Consider the following 24,719-nt stretch of genomic DNA (forward strand, 5'->3'; position numbering starts at 1 on the left):
GTGATTTTTTGTCACAGCGGATGACAGCATGATATGCCGTTTCACATCTGAAGCCAAAGACAAACCAATGGGATGCAGCATTCTTGTTACAACATACTCAATGATTACGCATACACAGAAACGTTCGTGGGAAGCTGACCAGACAATGAAGTGGCTGCAAGAGCAGGAGTGGGGTATTATGGTCCTTGATGGTAAGATATAATGGGTGTCTGTAAATTATATAAAAGCATATAAAACTATAAAATGTACTGAGAAAAATAATGGATGGGATACAGAAATACTGTATGCAGGACTGGTGAGTGTTCTGCAGATCTATAAACGATCACAGGTCTCAAAACTACACTCCTGGAAATTGAAATAAGAACACCGTGAATTCATTGTCCCAGGAAGGGGAAACTTTATTGACACATTCCTGGGGTCAGATACATCACATGATCACACTGACAGAACCACAGGCACATAGACACAGGCAACAGAGCATGCACAATGTCGGCACTAGTACAGTGTATATCCACCTTTCGCAGCAATGCAGGCTGCTATTCTCCCATGGAGACGATCGTAGAGATGCTGGATGTAGTCCTGTGGAACGGCTTGCCATGCCATTTCCACCTGGCGCCTCAGTTGGACCAGCGTTCGTGCTGGACGTGCAGACCGCATGAGACGACGCTTCATCCAGTCCCAAACATGCTCAGTGGGGGACAGATCCGGAGATCTTGCTGGCCAGGGTAGTTGACTTACACCTTCTAGAGCACGTTGGGTGGCACGGGATACATGCGGACGTGCATTGTCCTGTTGGAACAGCAAGTTCCCTTGCCGGTCTAGGAATGGTAGAACGATGGGTTCGATGACGGTTTGGATGTACCGTGCACTATTCAGTGTCCCCTCGACGATCACCAGTGGTGTACGGCCAGTGTAGGAGATCGCTCCCCACACCATGATGCCGGGTGTTGGCTCTGTGTGCCTCGGTCGTATGCAGTCCTGATTGTGGCGCTCACCTGCACGGCGCCAAACACGCATACGACCATCATTGGCACCAAGGCAGAAGCGACTCTCATTGCTGAAGACAACACGTCTCCATTCGTCCCTCCATTCACGCCTGTCGCGACACCACTGGAGGCGGGCTGCACGATGATGGGGCGTGAGCGGAAGACGACCTAACGGTGTGCGGGACCGTAGCCCAGCTTTATGGAGACGGTTGCGAATGGTCCTCGCCGATACCCCAGGAGCAACAGTGTCCCTAATTTGCTGGGAAGTGGCGGTGCGGTCCCCTACGGCACTGCGTAGGATCCTACGGTCTTGGCGTGCATCCGTGCGTCGCTGCGGTCCGGTCCCAGGTCGACGGGCACGTGCACCTTCCGCCGACCACTGGCGACAACATCGATGTACTGTGGAGACCTCACGCCCCACGTGTTGAGCAATTCGGCGGTACGTCCACCCGGCCTCCCACATGCCCACTATACGCCCTCGCTCAAAGTCCGTCAACTGCACATACGGTTCACGTCCACGCTGTCGCGGCATGCTACCAGTGTTAAAGACTGCGATGGAGCTCCGTATGCCACGGCAAACTGGCTGACACTGACGGCGGCGGTGCACAAATGCTGCGCAGCTAGCGCCATTCGACAGCCAACACCGCGGGTCCTGGTGTGTTCGCTGTGCCGTGCGTGTGATCATTGCTTGTACAGCCCTCTCGCAGTGTCCGGAGCAAGTATGGTGGGTCTGACACAGCGGTGTCAATGTGTTCTTTTTTCCATTTCCAGGAGTGTACATTCTTTATCAGAGTATGTCCATGGATGAAAGAGAGTCACACTTTTCCCTAGTGTTTTTGTGTATTTCAAATTGAGCCTCCTCCAGTGGCATGTATAAAAAAATAAATGGCACACAAAGCTGTAGTTAAGTATATAATTAAGGCAAGGACAACCAATTGATCACTTCAGTGAACTCTTACAATAATCAGCAAAATGCCACAAGTAATGAGGATTATGAGCAAGGTGCACTATACTTGCACTGGTAAAACATAGCACTTGACAGCTTATCTTACAACAAATAAGGTTGGCTATACTGCAATAGCAATGTTGCAACAGCAGTCTCTGTACACATAGCAGACAATATGCATATTTGTTCCACCTCATAAATGTAAGCTACTGAGCAATAGCAATTTGTTTTTGAGCTGCTACCACCGTGGCAGCAAATGTTGTTGTTGTTGTTGTGGTCTTCAGTCCGGAGACTGGTTTGATGCAGCTCTCCATGCTACTCTATCCTGTGCAAGCTTCTTCATCTCCCAGTACCTACTGCAACCTACATCCTTCTGAATATGCTTAGTGTATTTATCACTTGGTATCCCTCTACGATTTTTACCCTCCACGCTGCCCTCCAATGCTAAATTTGTGATCCCTTGATGCCTCAGAATATGTCCTACCAACCGGTCCCTTCTTCAATCCTATTCAATACTTCCTCATTAGTTATGTGATCTACCCATCTAATCTTCAGCATTCTTCTGTAGCACCACATTTCGAAAGCTTCTATTCTCTTCTTGTCCAAACTTTTTATCGTCCATGTTTCACTTCCATACATGGCTACACTCCATACAAATACTTTCAGAAATGACTTCCTAACACTTAAATCTATACTCGATGTTAACAAATTTCTCTACTTCAGAAACGCTTTCCTTGGCATTGCCAGTCTACATTTTATATCCTCTCTACTTCAACCATCATCAGTTATTTTGCTCCCCAAATAGCAAAACTCCTTTACTACTTTAAGTGTCTCATTTCCTAATCTGGTTCCCTCAACATCACCCAACTTAATTCGACTACATTCCATTATCCTCATTTTGCTTTTGTTGATGTTCACCTTATATCCTCCTTTCAAGACACTGTCCATTCTGTTCAACTGCTCTTCCAAGTCCTTTGGTGTCTCTGACAGAATTACAATGTCATCGGCGAACCTCAAAGTTTTTATTTCTTCTCCATGGATTTTAATACCTACTCCAAATTTTTCTTTTGTTTCCTTTACTGCTTGCGCAATATACAGATTGAATAACATCGGGGAGAGGCTACAACCCTGTCTTACTCCCTTCCCAACAACTGCTTCCCTTTCATGTCCCTCGACTCTTATAACTGCCATCTGGTTTCTGTACAAATTGTAAATAGCCTTTCGCTCCCTGTATTTTACCCCTGCCACCTTTAGAATTTGAAAGAGAGTATTCCAGTCAACATTGTCAAAAGCTTTCTCTAAGTCTACAGATGCTAGAAACGTAGGTTTGAATTTCCTTAATCTTTCTTCTAAGATAAATCGTAAGGTCAGTATTGCCTCACGTGTTCCAGTATTTCTACGGAATCCAAACTGATCTTCCCCGAGGTCGGCTTCTACTAGTTTTTCCATTCGTCTGTAAAGAATTCGTGTTAGTATTTTGCAGCTGTGGCTTATTAAACTGATTGTTCGATAATTTTCACATCTGTCAACACCTGCTTTCTTTGGGATTGGAATTATTATATTCTTCTTGAAGTCTGAGGGTATTTCGCCTGTTTCATACATCTTGCTCACCAGATGGTAGAGTTTTGTCAGGACTGGCTCTCCCAAGACCGTCAGTAGTTCCAATGGAATGTTGTCTACTCCCGGGGCCTTGTTTCGACTCAGGTCTTTCAGTGCTCTGTCAAACTCTTCACGCAGTATCGTATCTCCCATTTCATCTTCATCTACATCCTCTTCCATTTCCATAATATTGTCCTCAAGTACATCGCCCTTGTATAGACCCTCTATATACTCCTTCCACCTTTCTACTTTCCCTTCTTTGCTTAGAACTGGATTTTCATCTGAGCTCTTGATGTTCATACAAGTGGTTCTCTTATCTCCAAAGGTCTCTTTAATTTTCCTGTAGGCAGTATCTATCTTACCCCTAGTGATATGCACCTCTGCATCCTTACATCTGTCCTCTAGCCACCCCTGCTTAGCCATTTTGCACTTCCTGTCGATCTCATTTTTGAGACGTTTGTATTCCTTTTTGCCTGCTTCATTTACTGCATTTTTATATTTTCTCCTTTCATCAATTAAATTCAATATTTCTTCTGTTACCCAAGGATTTCTACTAGCCCTCGTCTTTTTACCTACATGATCATCTGCTGCCTTCACTACTTCATCCCTCAGAGCTACCCATTCTTCTTCTACTGTATTTCTTTCCCCCATTCCTGCCAGTTGTTCCCTTATGCTCTCCCTGAAACACTCTACAACCTCCGGTTTAGTCAGTTTATCAAGGTCCCATCTCCTTAAATTCCCACCTTTTTGCAGTTTCTTCAGTTTTAATCTACAGTTCATAACCAATAGATTGTGGTCAGAGTCCACATCTGCCGCTGGAAATGTCTTACAATTTAAAACCTGGTTCCTAAATCTTTGTCTTACCATTATATAATCTATCCGGTACCTTTTAGTATCAGCAAATAAACAACCATATGTCTGCTTGTGTCTGTATATGTGTGGATGGATATGTGTGTGTGTGCGAGTGTATATCTATCCTTTTTTCCCCCTAAGGTAAGTCTTTCTGCTCCCGGGATTGGAATGACTCCTTACCCTCTCCCTTAAAACCCACATCCTTTCGTATTTCCCTCTCCTTCCCTCTTTCCTGATGAGGCAACAGTTTGTTGCGAAAGCTTGAATTTTGTGTGTATGTTTGTGTTTGTTTGTGTGTCTATCGACCTGCCAGTGCTTTCGTTCGGTAAGTCACATCATCTTTGTTTTTAGATATATTTTTCCCACGTGGAATGTTTCCCTCTGTTATATCAACCATATAATGCTGTAGATATGAGTAGAAAACATGCTTTCGGTAACGGAGCAAAGGCATACAGGAAATAAACATTTGATGATGACTGATATCTTGAAAACAGTATGGTACATAGTTCAGAAAATGAATAATAACTGAGATAGTAACTTCTCACTCTTAAGTTTTCCTATGACAATGATGCAATAAATAACCGATATTTGTAGATTTCGAACACCAGTTTACGGTGACAGTGGCATAATTCCATTCAGCACCACATTGTAACTGTTGTCGGAATCAGCAAAACTATCTTCATTGTCATCACATCATTAGACAATTCATTAGCTGTTGATTGTCACTAACGATAACCTTCCATTGTCAGTGCTGCTCAAATAAGTTTTTCGTCACAAGAGCTTCATGCAACAGCCTTTCCACCTTTGTGATGTTCCTTATATATGTCTTCACATCACTCCATACTAACTCGATGGGGTTGAAATGGCAGTGGTATGGTGGCAGTCTTATTACAGTATGATGCTTCTCCTTGGCGATTTTGTCTAATATTACTATATAATTACTACTATACAATACTATATAATCACTATAAAATTAGAGAGGTGGCAGGGGTAAAATACAGGGAGTGAAAATCTATTTACAATTTGTACAGAAACTAGTTGGCAGTTATAAGAGTCGAGGGGCACGAAAGGGAAGCAGTGGTTGAGAAGGGAATGAGACAGGGTTAGCCGATCGCTGATGTTATTCAATCTGAATATTGAGCAAGCAGTAAAGGAAGCAAAAGAAAAATTTGGAGTAGGAATTAAAGTCCAGGGAGAAGAAATAATAACCCTGAGGTTTGCCCATGACATTGTAATTCTGTCAGAGAGAGCAAAGGACTTGGAAGAACAGTTGAACGGAATGGACAGTATCTTGAAATGAGGATATAAGAGGAACATCAACAAAAGCAAAACAAGGATAACAGAATATAGACGAATTAAATCAGGTGATGCTGAGGGGAACAAGATTAGGAAATGAGGCTGTTAAATTAGTAAATAGGTTTTGAAAGAGAAATTTGTTAACATCGAGTGTAGATTTAAGTGTCAGGAAGTCATTTCTGAAAGTATTTGTATGGAGTGTAGCCATGTATGGAAGTGAAAATGGATGATAAACAGTTTAGACAAGAACAGAATAGAAGCTTTTGAAGTGTGCTGCTATAGAAGAATGCTGGAGATTAGATGGGTAGATCACGTAACTAATGAGGAGGTAGTGAACAGTATTGTGGAGAAGAGAAATTTGTGGCACAACCTGACTAAAAGAAGGGATCAGTTGGTAGGACACATTCTGAGGCATCAAGGGATCACCAATTTACTACCGGAGAGAAGTGCGGGGAGGGTGTTAAAATCATAGAGGGAGACCAAGAGATGAATATAGTTAGCAGATTCAGAGGGATGTAGGTTGCAGTAGTTACTAGAGATGAAGAGGTTTGCACAAGATAGAATAGCATTGAGAGCTACCCCCAGTCTTTGGACTGAAGACCACAACAACTAAATAATTAGGCATCATTGGCTTATTTTCTTTAACAAGCAAATATAACAAAAGCTTCATCATGCTCATATCCGCAGAAATATTTCATGCCTGTAACCACTGTACCAAAACTTCTTTGCGGTCATTTGTTGTTGGAGCTTTGTTCAGTATCACTGAATGATATGGATCACTGTCCATCACAGTTGTTGTAGGGACAGAAAACTGTTTTAAAAAGTTCCTGGACCACTCAACAAACTGTGTATGGTCCATGTCTTCATGGTAAACACTGTCTTTTTTGACCGAAAAACTAGAAGTGCATCATCATCAAAACCACTGGAAGAACCTGCATGGATCACAATTAATCTTGCTTCTCTCCACCACTACTGTTTGGAGTGTCATCTGTCCAGCATTTACTGTCATCAACCCATGTTTTGTCTAGTCATATTATGGACTGAGAATCCTTGCCCACAACTCTGTGCAAGAATATGCTTCAAACCGTTACAGTATGTGCCTTTTCTAACAGGACTTTGCCCGTCTAGCCATTAGCGAAGAAAACCCATACTTTACAGTTCAATTTTCAGTGAAGTTTTCCCACGCTTGGAAAGCTCACTTTCTTGTAACAACACTAGCAACTTTGCAACAGTAGGATAGTCTTTGCTGCTGTAGTAAGCATAAATATGCCTGTGAATGACATCTGGTGACAGGGTGAGGCTGCTTTTTCTTCTTTTCAGCAGTCGCTCAAAATACATTATTCTATCCAGATGCCTCATAAGCATTACGGCTCACTTCTACCTCTGTCAATTTTTGCAGTAGCACTCCTTTACTTACTACTGTTCTTGCACCAAGTTAAAGAGTTTTTGATGTGTGTTCCACTGCTTTATTGGCAGGAACTGACAGCTGTCCATGAATATTTGTGTATCCTTTCTCCTGCTCGTAAAACTCATTGCCTGGGTGTTTAGTTCCTGCGTGGCACAGTGGTGAGTGAACCTGCCTAGTAAGCAGAAGACATGGTTCAAATCCCAGCCCAGCACAAATTTTCAGTGTCCCCATTGAGTTAAATCAATGCCTACTAGTAGCTAGTGTCTTTCGTTACATATGTGAGTTTTTGACTCAGTGTTGATATCCTGATAATTAACTCTTTGGATAACAGCCGGTTAGAATAATATTGAGCCTAGGAAACCAGCCATTTATGCCATTATTTAAAGTGTTACTGGCACATATGTAATTGATGTACCTTAAAGAGTAATACATACTGAAAAAGACCAAGCGTCAAGATTTATTTTGCATATTTCCTTTAGTTCTTTGACAGATTACAAATTTTAATGACATGAAATATAATTATCCTTTCAAAAAGAAGTGTGCGTCGAGTTATTGAGCAGTTTCTTCCTCTTGTCCTAAAATTTTTTGTTCACTCAACAAACGCAACATATTTATAGCAAACTTACAACAAACTGCAGAATCTAACAAGTACACATGCAAAATTATGTCAGTATGATCATATTGACTCAGTGATTTGTGACAGCAGCTGTTACATTCCCTAAGGTTTCTTTTGAAATAATTCTAGAAATTGACAACAGAAGACAGCACCAATCAAGCAACAGATAGAGATATGTACGTACGTTTTTCTCATGAGTCCAGTTTTCGAAAGATAGCTGGCTTGCATGTTGAGAAAATCATGGCTTGACCCTTACTCGGGTGCAGTCTATTTCAACACAAAGTTCTGGCCTGAGCTATGTTTGGGCTTGGCCTCCAAAGTGTTAATGGCTTGGTACTTTGCTTCAGTAGTTAACATGATACATGACAGTCTTCAGCATGAAGGAAGAGAAATAATAAGCATTAACTAGTGAACGTCAGATTTGTGAGTGGGGAGACAAAACATAGCCTGGTGGTAATGTATATTATTCCTTTTGTCAGAATTTAAATTAATGGTGTAGTCATATACGTCAAACACAAACGGAGCTTTGAGCTGGACTGTTAGAAGGGTGTGAATTGTAGCTTTGGTCGTAAACTTTCAAGAATGTGAAGTGCTTGCCATAGAACTTTTAACTTTTGCAGTCCAGTTGCTTGGAAAATGTTGTATTACTGCAGAAATTAGATGTGAAAAATTATGTTCAGTGTCCCATTGTAGCAAGCACAGAACAAAGAAATACTCAGAGTACAATTCTCTGTGCTTGTTTTTATCCATTTTTTTTATCCATTTTTTTTATCCATTCTCCTCCATTATATATGTTTCTGAACATTATTTATGACCAGTAGAAAAATAAAATCACAAAGTATTTTATGTTAAGCTTTTAAATTTCATCTGTTGTAATCTATATTGCATTTAAACAAAACTCATTTCTTCCCCACAGAGGTTCACACTATACCAGCAAAAATGTTTCGACGTGTTCTCACGATTGTCCAGTCACATTGTAAGTTAGGCCTCACTGCAACATTGCTCCGTGAGGATGATAAAATTGCTGACCTCAACTTCTTGATTGGCCCCAAGCTCTATGAAGCTAATTGGCTGGAGTTGCAGAAACGGGGTTTTATTGCAAGAGTTCAGTGTGCAGAAGTGTGGTGTCCAATGACACCAGAATTTTACCGTGAATACTTGGTCTGTAGAACCAGCAAAAAATTGGTAAGTACGATATACTACGAGGGCTGTTCGGAAAGTAAGGAACGATAGGTTGCGAAATGAAAACCACAGTGAAAATCAAAACGGTTTATTTGCAACAGTTGGCTACAACTTCCAGCAACTTATCTCCATAGTCGCCGATCCGACTTAGACGTTTGTCGTAGCGTTGTACCAACTTTCCAATACACCCATTATAGAAGGTAGCCGCCAGTGCTTTCCGCCAATTCTCTACGCTGGCCTACAGCTCGCTGTCTGTGCCAAAATGTTGTCTTCATAGCCAGCGTTACATATGAGCAGAGATGAAACTCAGAGGGAGGCAATTACGGGCTGTTTTGTGGGTAATCAAACATTTCCAATTGTAAACGATGCAGGAGCATCTTCATTGCCCCTGCAGAATGCGGCTGAGAATTGTCTTGAACAAGAAACCGCACGACAGTTAGGTAATGTTGGTTGCATAGCTTCGGGCGAAATTTCTCACCAGACCCTCAATCTTGGCGGCAGACACTATTGTTCTAGGTATCTTTATGTGCTCCCTGTGTGCTCAGAACTAAAAAGAACGACGTAACGCGATGGACGGGCATACTAGAGACATTGCCCAACACACCTGTGCAAAACTTCATCGGATTTTCACTGTGGTTTCCATTTCGCGACCGATCGTTCCTTACTTTCCGAATAACCCTCGTAATATTGCATTGCAAAAAAACACAGACCATGTGGATACTTCCACCAATCAAGTACCATGAATTATGTAGATAGTAATTGTCCTTGCAACACACCCAACTATCCCTCCCACTTGCCACCTCCTTTCTCAATTTGCTCTTTCCACCCAACACAACTGCTCAACCTAGTCAGGTTTTAGTGCCAGCACAGTGTAGTCAGCCAGTACATTGTTGTTGTAAAGGCATATGTGTATGTACTATATTAGTGCTGAAGAAGGATTCATCCTAAGCTTAGCAATATTCTAAGTCTTTTTTTATGTGCCTGTTCATAATCCAATGCCTCAGTTATATGGCAAGCTGCTACCTCTATGTTATCAATTATGTACATAGGTTGGAAATGTTGTGGAGACACTGTGCAATGGAATCTACATAAATAATACTATTGTTGCTGATAGTACATGTTGTTGACATATCTACCTTACCTCCAAGCAAATGGACTTGCCCGTCCCACGTCACCAGCGTGTGCACATTCAAGGGAAACACAGTCACTTTTGAGCAGGTGGTCTAACGTATTGGTGTTACTATGTTTTCAAAACAGGAACAATGGAGTTGGATCAATATTGAATGTGCCAGAGGTCATACAGCACGACAGTGTCATCAAGGTCTTCAAGAGGCATGCGGGGAATCGGCATTGCCATACAGAACAGTGGCACATTGGGTAAAAACCTTCAACGAAGGTCAGCAAACTGTGGCAGACATGCATCGGGCAGGTTGTCCTAGCATCTCTGAAGAAGAAGTGCATGCTGTTGCCACATTAGTGGACAGTGAACGACGCCGTACGATTTGTGAGCTCACCTACAAAACCGGATTAGCGCATACGACTGTGCGTCACATACTGAAGGAACTCCTGGGCATGCGAAAAATTGCATCACGATGGGTTCTGCATTACTTGACAGAAATGGATGCATTACAATGCTGCTCAGATGCACTTGGAGTGCTATGAGTGTGAAGAAGAGGCTTTCTTACGCTGTATCCTAACACTGGATGAGACATAGGCCACATCGTACGAGCCAAAACTGAAACGCCAATCCAACGAATGGCATCACTATGGGTCGCCGCAAAAGTCGAAAGTGCGTCAGAGCCCCAGTATGGTGAAAGTTAATGGTGATTCTCATGTGTGACTGTGATGGTGTTATCCCAACGCATTATGTTCCTCCATGGCAGACCGTCAGTGCACAGTATTACTGTTCCTTTTTGGAGCATTGGGGTGTATGTGTTGTTTTTAATCATTTCATCTCATCTTCAATGACTTTCAAGTTGCTGAAGTGCTGTCAAATAGAAAGAGTTGCACCAGGCAACCGAGCAACACAAGACAAAGTCTCCCAGTCATTAATGCCCTAAGAATTTTATATTCCGTGGCAAACATGTCATTACCCACATTACTCAAATATCACATTAATAAAGTCTTCTGCCCTGAGTACTCAGTGGTATTATTCTTCTTGTGACTGCACCAACAGCAAAATGTAATTGGAATGAGGTCACGATATTATTCCATCAATAGGCAATAACCAAAATTAATTATCAACAAGTGCCATAGCCCGTGGCTGTTCTTGGTTGAACCTTCAGAATGGCAATCCAGACATTAACCATTTTCCCCATAACAACTGACAGCATCAAGAGACGTGGACAGATTTTGGTTGAAATGTTACTGAATTCTCCAGTGGTGTTTCCTAAGACTCTATGTCTTATTTATATTACCATGATTCTTTCTCTGGCCATGTGCCAGCTATCAGATGGAACTACTTAACTACTGTGTCTCACGATAATATGTATAATTTAGTGTATAAATGACTGGGAAATATTGTATCAGTTAAGACCATTGAAATAGCCATAAAATTTGTATAATTTGGTATATATACTACTGAGAAACTTCTGATTTGTGGCCTATTTATATAATGTAGTAATTTATTTTATCCCAACAGCTTCTGTATGTGATGAATCCAAACAAATTTCGTGCAACGCAGTACCTGGTCCGCTACCATGAAAGGCGTGGAGACAAGACGATTGTGTTTTCTGATAATGTTTTTGCTTTAAAACATTATGCCATCAAAATGAACAAACCATACATCTATGGCCCCACATCCCAGGTTGGTATATATCATGCAGCACTCTATACATCGTTGTCTCCTGCACTATAGCCCTCTCAGTTTTGTGACTGTTGCCATTGCCTCTAACTTTCCTGCCTTCCAAAATGTCACGACCTATCTCCATACACGACCTACAATTGTGCCTCTCTTGTCCCAGTTGTCTAAGCTGTGACTCGGAAACAATGTTCACATAATTGCTGGTTTCAAGCCTTTAAGTTATCTGATTCCATCTTTCATCTTTTCCTGTGTACTGTTATTCTTTTTAGCTTTGCATACTTACTAAATCCACATCATTTGTACATTAATTCTTGTCTCCCTTATAGTTTGTTCTTCTCTGCAGTTCCTTCTGGACACAAGCTAATGACTCTCTCTAGGTCCAAAATGTGAAGAAAACATTTCTTTTCCCTTATTATTCCTTCCATTACTAAATATAGCATCGCAGTTGCTTCTGGTTTCTTTAACTTCACTTTAAAGAAAACAGTTCTCCATCCAGTGCTTCTTCAGTGTTTCTTCCCAATCTTCTGAAGTCTCAGGGTATGTCTCATGTTTTTCACAGATTTTGAACACAAGATGAAATACGAGGGTTATTCCAAAAGTAAGGTCCGGTTATAAAAAAAAAAATCAAAACTAAAATGTTTTTTCAAAACAATTGTTTTATTTACATTCCTTACATCTTTATCTATTTTTCTACATAACTTCCATACGTATTTAAACATTTGTCACATCGTTCTACAAGCTTTTGAATGCCCATGTTATAGAAATCGGCTGCCTGTGACGATAACCAGTCCTTAACTGCTTCTTTCACTTCATCATCTGTGTCGAAGCGCTTGCCGCCGAGAAACTCCTTTAAGTAACGGAACAGGTGGAAATCACTTGGCGCCAGGTCCGGACTGTAAGGAGGATGGTCCATCTGTTCCCATCCAAATTTCTTGATCAGAGCTTGCGTTTCATTTGCAGTGTGGGGTCTGGCATTGTCATGCAACAACAAGATTCCAGACGACAAAAGACCACGTCGCTTATTCTGGATTGCACGTCGAAGTTTAGTCAGGGTAGCGCAGTAGGCGGCTTTATTAATCGTTGTTCCTCTCTCCATAAAGTCGACTAACAATACTCCACGTCTATCCCAGAACACAGTCGCCATAACCTTACGTGTTGAGATTGTCTGCTTTGCCTTGACCTTGACTGGCGATGACGTGTGACGCCATTGCATTGACTGACGTTTAGACTCTGGAGTGATGTGAGAAACCCATGTCTCATCCCCTGTGACAACATTGTCTAAAAGACTGTCACCTTCCTTATGATATCGCTCCAAAAAATCAAGAGCAAAAGCCATTCTTTTCATTCGTTGGGGCTCAGTAAGCAGCCTGGGAACCCAACGGGCACACAATTTGTGAAACTTCAAATGTTCAGACACAATTCTGTACAAAGTTGTTCTACTCACATTCGGAAAATGCATCTCTACGTCTGTAATAGTGAATCGGCGATCTTCACGAATTTTTTTGTCAACCGCATTGACCAAATCGTCTGAAATCACTGATGGTCGGCCACACCGTGGTTCATCGTGCACATTATCCCGTCCTTCATTAAAAGCTCGCACCCACTTGCGCACTTTACTGTCGCTCATTATGTTAGGACCGTACACTTCAGTAATCTGCCGATGGATTTCCGCCGCTGAATTGTTTCTTGCAGACAAAAACCGTATCTCTACCCTTACTTCACAATCGGCGGGCTGATCAATTGTCTTAAACATTGTAAAGTGACACTGTGAACTACACTCAGCAACAGTAACAAAGCGAATGGCGGCGTTTGACGCGCAAGGCTTGCCGGGAGTCGGCGCGCATGCGTGTTTTGTCATTGGCGCCAAATTTCAATAGTTACGGCGAATCGGACCTTACTTTTGGAATAACCCTCGTAATATTCATGTTCTTGTATACACTCACTGATTAAAATATCTCTGAAGTTATCACAATGACTCTTGCTGACTTGCTTGAATTCAGTGCTTGGTCTTATTCAAATCACATTTCGATTGATACCCCATCAGTCTACTCCCCTCCTCCTCCTCCTCTATCTTCTTCTTCTTCTTCTTCTCCCTCTTCTCCTTCTCCTATTGTGCTATAGGACAGCTATTTCCAGTCTTAGTGTAGTCTTGCTGTATATATGCCGTTTTTTTCCACTACTCAGGATTCATTCATTAATATCTTTGCTTTTTATTTTACCAACACCTGTTAAATCTTTCGCAACAGAACATATATTTTTCCTCTGTCCATATTTCTTCAGTATCTTCACCTCCAGAGTATCCATATAGATGTAGATACTTCTTTGCTCTTTTTGTGGATTTAATTTAGAAGCAATCTATGCTTATACTTGTTTTCTTTTAGTCCCATCTTTCGTTAATAAACCACAATTTTTAATGTGTTATCTTTGGCTTTGTCATCACTGTCTGTGCATTACTTACAGCAGCACCTCTAGTCATAATTAGTTCCTTCTGTCGTATACTCCACTCATACACTGATAATCTATATAATACTCTGAAGCCTGCTGGCTACTCATCTGCAGAATTCCAGTTCATTTCATTCTTCCTTAATTTGACAGTATCTTCCTACCTATTCTGTGCTCTCTCTTATTCTTTGGAATTTCAACCTATTGTTCATCATCACTGCTTGATAATGTTCAAAATCTAGGCCTGAGTATGCTTTTGAATTCCAGTATTTTGTTTACTTTGACTCTAAATCCTTGATTTGATGCAGTTCAGTTGGTATATTTTTGTCTTTTCCAGTCTTTCTCAAATGTACTTTCTTATGTTCTAATTTTAGAAATAGTGTTCACATTGAAACTTCCTGGCAGATTAAAACTGTGTGCTGGGCCGAGACTCGAACTCGGGACCTTTGCCTTTTGCGGGCAAGTGCTCTACCACCGAACTACCCAAGCACGACTCACGCCCCGTCCTCACAGCTTTACTTCTGCCAGTACCTCGTCTCCTACCGTCCAAACTTTACAGAAGCTCTCCTGCGAACCAAGCAGAACTAGCACTCCTGAAAGAAAGGATATTGCGGAGACATGGCTTAGCCACAGCCTGGGGGATGTTTCCAGAATGAGATTTTCACTCTGCAGCGGAGTGTGCGCTGATAAGCTATGTCTCCGCAATATCCTTTCTTTCAGGAGTGCTAGTTCTGCTTGGTTCGCAGGAGAGCTTCTGTAAAGTTTGGACGGTAGGAGACGAGGTACTGGCAGAAGTAAAGCTGTGAGGACGGGGCGTGAGTCATCCTTGGGTAGCTCAGTGGTAGAGCACTTGCCCGCGAAAGGCAAAGGTCCCGAGTTCGAGTCTAGGTCCGGCACACAGTTTTAATCTTCCAGGAAGTTTCGTATCAGCGCACACTCCGCTGCAGAGTGAAAATCTCATTCTGGAGTGTTCACATTAATTTATCCATGTTAATGGTAGTTGAGTGAATGGCTGTGAATTTAATTACTTGAAGAAATACTGCAACCAGCCTCCTTTTGTTTAGCTTTATTTATGCCAAGTCATGTCTCAGTCTTCAGTCATCTTCAGTTGGTGTAATACATTTATGTTTTCATCAGTACAACATTTTACAAACACTTTTAGGTTCACTGTTGCTCTTGAATTTGATTTTTTAGTTAATTCTTTGTAAACTAATTAAAAAGCAAATACATTCATTTACTTGTGGTGGTCAGTGACTAAATTATACCAAATTATTCTTCATCAAGATGAATGTTAATATCTTTTTCTTGTTAAACAGAGTGAGAGAATACAGATACTTCAGAACTTCAAATTCAACCCAAAAGTTAACACCATATTTGTCAGTAAAGTGGCTGACACATCATTTGATCTCCCAGAAGCAAATGTGTTGATCCAGATCTCATCGCATGGAGGCTCCCGTAGACAGGAAGCTCAGCGACTGGGTCGTATTCTTCGAGCTAAGAAAGGTTAGTGATTTTAACATTATTTTGATTAACTTTATTTAAAATCTTGGTGGAAGATATAACTGTTTGCAGTCTTTTAATTTTTATTCACTGATTACATATTAACCCCTTAACATAAAACCCCGAGTTGTTTAATTTTTATCATTCTGACAGAAACTTAAAATTCTGAGCAACTTAAGAGCAGACATTCAAAAAATAAATAAATAAAATAAAACCCCACTTATGAGGTTTTAAGAATGGGTTTGTAATTGTACAATGGTTGTACTTACATACTACTGTGATGCATCTCCTTCAAAATAGCCCCCTTCTGACTGAACACCGACTCCAACGGTGTTTCCACTTTTGGAAACCTTTCTGGAATTTTTTTCCTGAAGTGTGTTAAGGACGCTCTCCGTATTTTCCTGGATGTCTTCAATTGAGTCGAATCGCTTACCTTTCAGTGAAAATTTAGGGAACAGATAAAAGTCCGCAGGGGCCAAATCAGGGGAATATGGCGGTTGTGGAAGCACAGAAATTTTGAATTTGATCAAAAATTCAACGATGGAGAAGGCACAATGAGCCGGAGCATTGTCATTGTGTAGCATCAACTCCTGCGTTTCACAATTCAGGCCTTTTCTTCAGCACCTTTTTGCGCAGGTGCTCAAGGACACATTTGTAGTATTCCTAGTTAATTGTCTGTCCTCCAGGGGTAAATTCATTATGCACGATACCGGTACAATCGAAAAATATCACCAATATTGTCTTCATCTTTGACCAATTCTGCCATGCTTTTTTTGTTCGTGGTGATCCTGGAGTCTTCCACTGCGAAGACAGCACTTTGGTTTCAGGATCATATGCATATACCCATGATTTGTCACCTGTAATTACCCTATTTAACAAATCTGGGTAATTTTTAGTCCGATTAATCAGTTCTTGGCACACTTCAAGTCAGTATTGTCTCTGGTTCACTTGACAACACTTTTGGAGTGAATTTTGCGGACACTAGATGCATGTTCAGATCTTCAGTTAAAATTGACTGAACTGCATAGAAACTTAAATTAAGTTCATCAGCCATCTCCCTAATTGTAAATCTATGATCAGAGTACACTAAGTCATGAACTTTCATAACATTTTCATTAGTTTTTAAGGTGGAAGGATGACAGGACCGTCGTTCCTCTTCAAATGATTCACGGCTATTTTTAAATCTTTTGAACCAGACGAAAACATTTGACTGGCTCATACAATTATCTCCAAAAGCTGTTTTTAATAGTTCATAAATCTCAGAAGCTGATTTACCGGTTTTAAAACAAAATTTCACACAAACTCTGTGCTCCATTTTTATGTCCATTTTCACGCAGACAGAATCTGGCAACAAGCCCTAACAGACCCACACTCAACCAACTGCCACAATGAACTGAATAAAGGAAACACAGTTTCCTTTCAGAGGGCATTCGAGGACAAGGCAATGAATCATTCCCCACCCTCCATGTATCTACCCGCCTAACTAGTAAGCAGTAGTGGATACATTCTTAAAACTTTCCAGTCACACCTCGTATATCCATTTCAGCGGTGACATTTAAGTGTCCAGCTGCTAGAGACCAACTGGTCCTACGTGTGTAGCCTGGCTGTCATGTTTTGGTTGAGGTGCTTGCACTAGACATTGTTTTTACTATTTGCAGCTTTGGATACTTCACAACAAAAGTGAGCCGTCATTCCCTCTCCTATGTTGTTATTTAGGCAATGCTTTCAGAAAAGGATGGTTATAATGATCCTGAGTTTGACATTGAATTTAGTGGCCCAGAAAGTGAACAAGAATAGGATGTTTCTCATTAATAAAAATATTATCTTTTAGAACACAATTTTTTAAGAAAACACCATGTTTTGGGGACTAAAAAATCATTCATGTCTGCTCTTATACCTTCTCCAAGATGTAAATTATATGAAGAACAGTTTCTTAAGTTGCAGTCATATTTTAACTGTATATTTTATATGTTTGGTACAGGAGCAATAGCAGAGGAATACAATGCCTTTTTCTACACCCTGGTGTCACAGGATACAATGGAAATGAGCTACTCACGTAAAAGGCAACGATTCCTTGTTAACCAAGGGTATAGCTACAAAGTTATTACTAAACTTGCTGGAATGGAAGAGGTAATGTGCAGTAGATTTTTATTTTATACAGTATTTCATGCCATATTTATTTGTGTTTGATAAGCAACTCTAATTTTATTTTTGTGATCAGTTCAAGCAGTAAACACAAAATATTACTATATCATCAATTATCACCCTGGACTGGAACAACTGGGCTATATCCTTTGCCAGGGCTTTGGTTATTCTCATCCCACCCCGAAATGAGGGACATCAAACCCAAGATCCTTTCCAACCCTTCTAAGGTATTGTTCCATTGCCCACACACAACCTTCACAACATCCTAGTCCATCCCTATGCCACTCCCATTCCCATCCTAGTGCCATAGGGGTCATATCCCTGTAGTAGACCAAGGTGCAAGACTTGCCCAGTCCACCCAGCCAGCACCTCTTACTCAAGTCCTGCCACAGGCTTATCCTATCCCATCAGAGGTTGGGTCACCTGTGAAAGCAGCTGATGTCATATACCAACTCTGCTGCACAGCCTTCTATGTTGGTATGACTACAACCAGCTGTCCATCAGGATGAATGACCATTGCCAAACTGGTGCCAAGAACAATGTTGGCCACTCATTGGCACAACTGCAGCTGAACACAATATGCTCAGTTTTGCTGCTGCTTCACAACCCAAGCCATCTGGATCCGTCCCTTCCCCTTGCAACACATCTTCTGCTCCCGTAATTGTCCTGTCCTCAATCTCAGGTAACCCACTGACCCTCCACCCAACAGTTTCCCCTTCCTCTGTACTGTCACCCCTACCATTTCACGTCCCCACATCACCTCCAGTGTGTGCTGCTTCCCACCAGTCACTACAGTCATGCTAGCGCATATACATGCCACCCCTCCCTCCTTAATTCCTAGCCAGCTAACCGGCCACTTCCCTCTGTGCTGCTAGCCGCCCATCCCATACCCTGGCCTGACCTATCGTCCACCTTTCTATCTCTGTTAACTGTAAAATTTTCTAACTGCCCACCATTTCCACAGCAAAGATGATTTATAAAGAAGGGAAGTAACTTTACTTTATAAAATGTGTAAAGCAGAGTTATAGCAAGTTAGAGCATATCATAAGAATTACATACCAAATACTTTACATCAAAATTTTATGAAATCTAATGAAAATGTTTTTAAAACCCCTACTGCCTACTTCCTTCTGTGTAAGGTGGAAGGCCTACTAGTGTGCATTAGGGACCAGGTTGACTACCACAGCTGTAGCTCATCAAAGGATAACTCTGAAAGCTATGAAGTTTCTTTCTTTTGTGTGTGCCTTTCGGCATCTCAGTGCTTTTGCTATTCGGTAAGTGGTCTCCTTTAATCCTAAAATACTTTTAGGAATGTTTCTCAACCACAGAAGATCTTTATCTAAAGAAGATAACCAAACTTGTAGAGGATGGGTGATATATTTGATGGTCAACAGTATATTTATGTGCCAGGATATGCAAAACTGCTTCCATTCTACAGAAGAACAAAACATTGAATTCTCTGCCCATGTTGAGTGGCCATTTTATCTTTATGATGAACTGTAGTATGTGCCTCAACCATAAACTTTTATGATTGAATTGAGGGTAATTTAATGTCCCACTCATAAAAAGTTCATTAGATACGGAGCACATTCTCAGAATGGACAATGACGGGGAAGGAAATTGGTTGTGTCCTTTTTTAATGAGAACCATTTCAGTATGTGTTTCAGTTGATTTATAAAAGCATCTGGGTGGCCAGATGTGGATTTGAAAATTGCTCCTTCCAAATGAGAGTTGAGCAAACCACCCAATGCCCCAAGTGGCTTTGTAAACTTACTACTAAGTAATGAGTTTATTAGGGGTGGAACAAGGGTTCAAACTCATTAAAAGGTATAGCCAAGACGCCCCTGAAGAATCCACATTATGCTACAAAAAAGAATTTTTTAAAAAAGCATGGAATATAATCAATACAAAAAACAATATTTTTTTAAAAAAAAACAGCATGGAATGTAATTCTGTGTAGCTAAACAAAGTTATTTTAAAGTATGGATTCAGTAGTGTGCCACTACAGTCCGAATTGCACTGACTGCAATTGGTTTTGCTTTACAATCTTCACCTTACTATAAAAAAACTTCAGTCATAGTTAAAATTATTATGTCAGAAGATGAGAACAACTCATTGCACATGAGATGAATATTTAAAAGTTAGCTGTGTGCATAAGTCATTGCAGCTGACCAGGCTTGTTGGAAAGCACAGGTAATTCCAACCAAATCTCTCATTCTGCAAAAGTCTACACATACATCTCACTCACATCAAGAGCAAAGGGGTCCTTAATCCAATCTTTATATGAGTCAGATTCTGTAAAGAATCCACAAAAATGTTTGTCAAAAATCATGCAATTGCTATGTGAGTATAAAATAATACCAGCTGATGTTGACATTGTTACTGTAGTTTCACAGTTGGTAAGATGCTGGGCTCTCATCAGGGCATGCAAATTTAAGTTTTCTGTGGTTTCCTTAAATCACGTATGGCAAATTTTGAGAGTTCCTTTGAGAAAGACACATCAAATTTTCTTCGTATACTCCCCCAATCCCCTGAGTTTGTGCTTTATCTCTGAAAACCTCATCAATGCGACATTTGAATGTAATCTTCCTTCCTTCCTTCCTTCCTTCATAGATGCGAGTATATTTCTAGAGAGTGGAAAATGTGTCTTAATTGCCATATGAGAAAAGTTTTCCCATAGTTCTATTTTATTTATCATTGCTTCATTTTGTCTTCAACTTCTTATGTTGTTGTGTTTTTTTAGATGTACATTTAATATGTTTAAAAGTGAGGATATAGCCAAGAAATAAGTGAACAGTAGTAAGCAGGTGAAAATAGAAAAGTGAAAATTGTTTTACAAAAGAAAAGTTTTTACTTTACTTGCCTCTTGATGGCCAACATACTCCAGAATGATATTGTTGAGTTATGTCCTGCACATCTTAACAATGCTGTTCCAATTTACATATAATTAATTTACTTATCTACCAGTGAAGCAAGGCTAAAAGACTTTCGGATTTTTCTAAAATTCATTCACATGGAATGAAGGTTGGAAACAAGAAAACATATTGAAAGAGAGAAAAAAACTCTTTGAAACCAGGGATCAGAAGACTCACAAAGCATGGGAAATGATACTGTGTGTGTGTGTGTGTGTGTGTGTGTGTGTGTGTGTGCGTGCGTGCGTGCGTGCGTGCGTGTGTTCAGTCATTTTTGTAATCTGTGAATTGCTGTTTTTGAGAGTGTTGATAAAACAGGAAGAAGTATTTCACCTAGTCTTAAATTCATTTTTATATTTTTAGGAACCAGACCTACTATATGGAACTCGTGAAGAACAAGGACAGCTGCTACAGCAGGTACTAGCAGCAAGTGATGCAGATGCTGATGAGGAACGTATCCCTGGAGAAGGACCCCGATCTGCTTCAAGTTCTGGTCCATCAGTAAGTATTTACTAGTATGGATGTTGCAATGTGTATGGAGACATAGGATGATAGGGGTGAAGGAAGATAACATAGCATAAAAAGGCCGACACTTGGCCAAGAACACATTGTTTGATTATCATCTGGAAGTAACCTCCGGTATCATGTAGTTTCAGAAATGGGCTGAATAGAACAGTTGCTACACTGACTCCCACACTAGGTCATCTGTGATAGAGACACACATTTTTTTTTCTGTCACCTATAGTAGCCATTCAAAATTACTGTTGCCGTTGGGACCAAATGTCATGAGTGAAGATCTGGCACTACACAATATCAACTGCAGGAAACTTTCTGTGGATTTCTCGGAAGTGTTTGGCACGAGACAGTGACTACACACTTCAGATAACATGAGTTCTGCACTTGTTGAGCAGAATAATTTTAAGTATTTTCGATCCACACTTGACAGCACAGTTTAAAATAGGGTAGGGAACTGAAACAAATGATAAGTTAAAGCTGAAACAGACAATACTTTCATAGACATTAGACAGCTTCTGAAGAGTACATTTCACAAAACGAAATAGGCATGATATTCCACAAAAATTCTCAAATAGGCATGATATTTCTTAATAATTACACTGATTGACTGACCTGGATATCCAAGCACATTAAAGCGTCCATTTCTGGGACACAGGAAAGTCCCACGATTAATGAGGGGAGCATATGTGTTGGCAAACCTGGATGTTGCTTTTAGGCATTTTTCTACATCTCTGTACCTAAATATCAGGCTAGTTTCCACATGCTGCCTCAGTTACAGAATGTGTTAATATTTTGAAACACTTTGTCGCATTTGAACATGCAGAGTGCACTATGTATACATAGATTCCTGCTTGGGGGATGAAGAGATGGATGGGAGCTAGCAGTAGCTTTAAAATGTCTTTGGGAGTGGGGACCCCATTGTAATAATAGTGTGTGTGTGTGTGTGTGTGTGTGTGTGTGTGTGTGTGTGTGTGTGTGTGTGTGCAAGTATAATTGGTTCTCTGTAGCTGTGAGGTACCCAAATTATACTGCGCAATTTTATTTATTTATTTATTTATTTTTTATTTTTTTTATTTTTTTTTATTTTTATTTATTTTTTTTTTTTTTTGTGAAATTTAAACATTTTATGCAACTTGGACCTCATTACTTGGATGAGAGTTCTCTCCGTTCCTGTATGGCGACTTCTGTTTCTGCACCACAAATATATGACAAAGTGTCATGCTAAACTCTTATTCCTGATCAAAATATGTCCAAAATTAAAATCCAGCCATCAAAATAATTTGAAGTGAATGTACATTTTTTTGTAAGATTATTTTAGTCATTGATATCTTAACATTGTCACATTTTGTTTAACTGTTTTCTGTTCTCTCTACTAGGTTCATAGACGGCCAGGAAACATGAGTTCCTTATCTGGAGCTGATGATGCAGTATACTTGGAGTATAAAAAGACATCACATTCAAATGTCAAACACCCTCTGTTCAAAAAGTTCAGGGCATAGTCTTAAGTGTTTACTTGTTATAAGATTTGTTATGTTGTAAAATATTTTGTACAAAAAGTTTTGTAACCAAAAGCATTTTGTATATTAAAATAAAAATATATTCAAAAATTTCTTCTGTTATTTTACAACTCTATTAAATGAACTCGAAGGATGCACATTTTCCCTAATGAAGCTAGAGTGTTATTGTTATGAATGATCTAATGAACAAGTTGTTTTAGTAGAAAGCTAATAAAAAAAAATAGTTCTATGCTATACAACAAACAGTGAAATCATCTCAAACAAAATCTATATGCAGGTAAGAACATTCCCCCCCCCCCTCTCTCTCTCTCTCTCTCTCTCTCTCTCTCTCTCTCACACACACACACACACACACACACACATTGAATCATTGAATGCAGTATTTTAAAATGTGGATAATATAGTCTTTTAAAATATTTATTTTTCAATGGGCCAGCTAAATGGTTACTGCTTTTGTGAGAATTTTCCTCGATATTTCAGAACATTCATTGAGTATGGATCACTTCTTGTCTGTGCAAGGGTATACAGGTTGTCTCATAAGGAATTCTCAATATTCAAGAATATTACAGGAAGGCTCGTTTAAAGTAAAAAAACTCCACATTTTCATATGCCCTGTTCAAATGTTTCCTGAGCTGGAACACATTTAATGCCACTTAAGCAGATTTTTCCTGTATAATTCGAAAACCTCAGCTTCTAATAAAAATGTGTTGCAATACAAAATAAAACCACATTAAATTTACTACAAAAAGGATACTATTCATTTTTTACTCTAGCACGTAGTTTGCATGAAGAAAGTGAGAGAATATTGAAAATCTCACTTGATGTGCATTCAGTGTAGCTTAGTTAGTTCTTGTAAGCCAATTTAAGGTAGTTTCCTGACTCTATAGACCACAAATATCCAGTATAAAATTATTCCTCTCTACTTTCTATGCAGTACTGTGGTACAATGTACATTGAATGTGTTCCATCTCAGAAGCCGTATAGAGTAAGACATATGTCCAGTGAAGCTTTTTGCTTCAAATGATCATTCTTCCTGGGACACCCTTATAGCTTACATATTCATATCAATTGGACGTCACCAATTCCTTAAGTGAAATATAAAGTTGACACAGTAAGATAATTTTGCAGTGTACCTCAAATACTGGTTCTCTGAGCCTACCCATTAGCCTTACTTAACAAGAAGTTTCTCTTCCAACAATTTCCACTCGTGTTTCTGGAACATCTTTGCATGATGTAAACTGGTATAACAACAAAAACTGAATTCCTTTGATCTCTTCCTTTAGCTCAATTTGAAACAGTTCTCAAGAAAAAGTGACAAATGTGTCTTTTGTTTGCTCACCTTTGCAGGTGTATCTCACAGTGCCATACTTCTCCCAACAAACTGAAACTTTAGGTGCTCTTCCTCTTATTGATGTTACATTGATTCCACATCATTTCATTTATTATATCATTATTCTTGTATCCAGGAAAATACAATATATTTATTTTAAAATTCCAATCATATCTACAATAAATACACAATACACTGTAGATTTCAATTGCGAGACTGAGAATTTGGCAGTCTCGATTGCTGGATATTTGCTGAAAACACGTCACCCAGCATGCAATCTTCAAGCAACTTCGGGAAGACCAAGAGGTGTTCTTCATCTTGAAGTTCTCCACATTCATAGAGTGCATCTCCTGTAATTTAGCATCACCGCTTCAAGTTTTGTTTGCACCGCGTCTGTTCAAAGACTTCCATGTCCGGCAGGGTAGTTGGCAATCAGCCGCATGCTCTTTCTTCATATTTTGACTATTACTTCTAGTTGCCTTGTTTTGCCACAATTCTATTTGGCGAGCAGAAGGTGATGATGTAATTGCTTGAAGAAAGCTCTTTCTCGACTTCCACTTAGGATGTGATACTTTGCTTCCAAACATGGCTTTGCTTGGAATTGTTTTCCTATTTTTTCTTCTCAGTCTCTGTCGCTGTTCATCTGATATCCAGGGATGCTGTGCCTAT

The 24,719-nt window shown here is 40.1% G+C and overlaps 1 protein-coding gene across 1 annotated transcript in view; it reads left to right on the plus strand.

The window, feature by feature from the left end:
* LOC126251914 (general transcription and DNA repair factor IIH helicase subunit XPB) overlaps positions 1 to 22,792 on the plus strand; it is a 106,022-nt gene extending 83,230 nt beyond the window's left edge. The window contains exons 11-17 of the mRNA XM_049952646.1: positions 18 to 191; positions 8,620 to 8,888; positions 11,527 to 11,691; positions 15,447 to 15,633; positions 17,612 to 17,760; positions 21,051 to 21,188; positions 22,580 to 22,792. Coding sequence (XP_049808603.1) covers positions 18 to 191; positions 8,620 to 8,888; positions 11,527 to 11,691; positions 15,447 to 15,633; positions 17,612 to 17,760; positions 21,051 to 21,188; positions 22,580 to 22,702 — 1,205 coding nt within the window. The 3' untranslated portion in view covers positions 22,703 to 22,792. The remainder of the gene's footprint in view (positions 1 to 17; positions 192 to 8,619; positions 8,889 to 11,526; positions 11,692 to 15,446; positions 15,634 to 17,611; positions 17,761 to 21,050; positions 21,189 to 22,579) is intronic.
* The last annotated feature ends 1,927 nt before the right edge of the window (positions 22,793 to 24,719 follow it).

Source organism: Schistocerca nitens, chromosome 4 (assembly GCF_023898315.1).
Source record: "Schistocerca nitens isolate TAMUIC-IGC-003100 chromosome 4, iqSchNite1.1, whole genome shotgun sequence".
In the NCBI taxonomy this organism is placed as follows: domain Eukaryota; kingdom Metazoa; phylum Arthropoda; class Insecta; order Orthoptera; family Acrididae; genus Schistocerca; species Schistocerca nitens.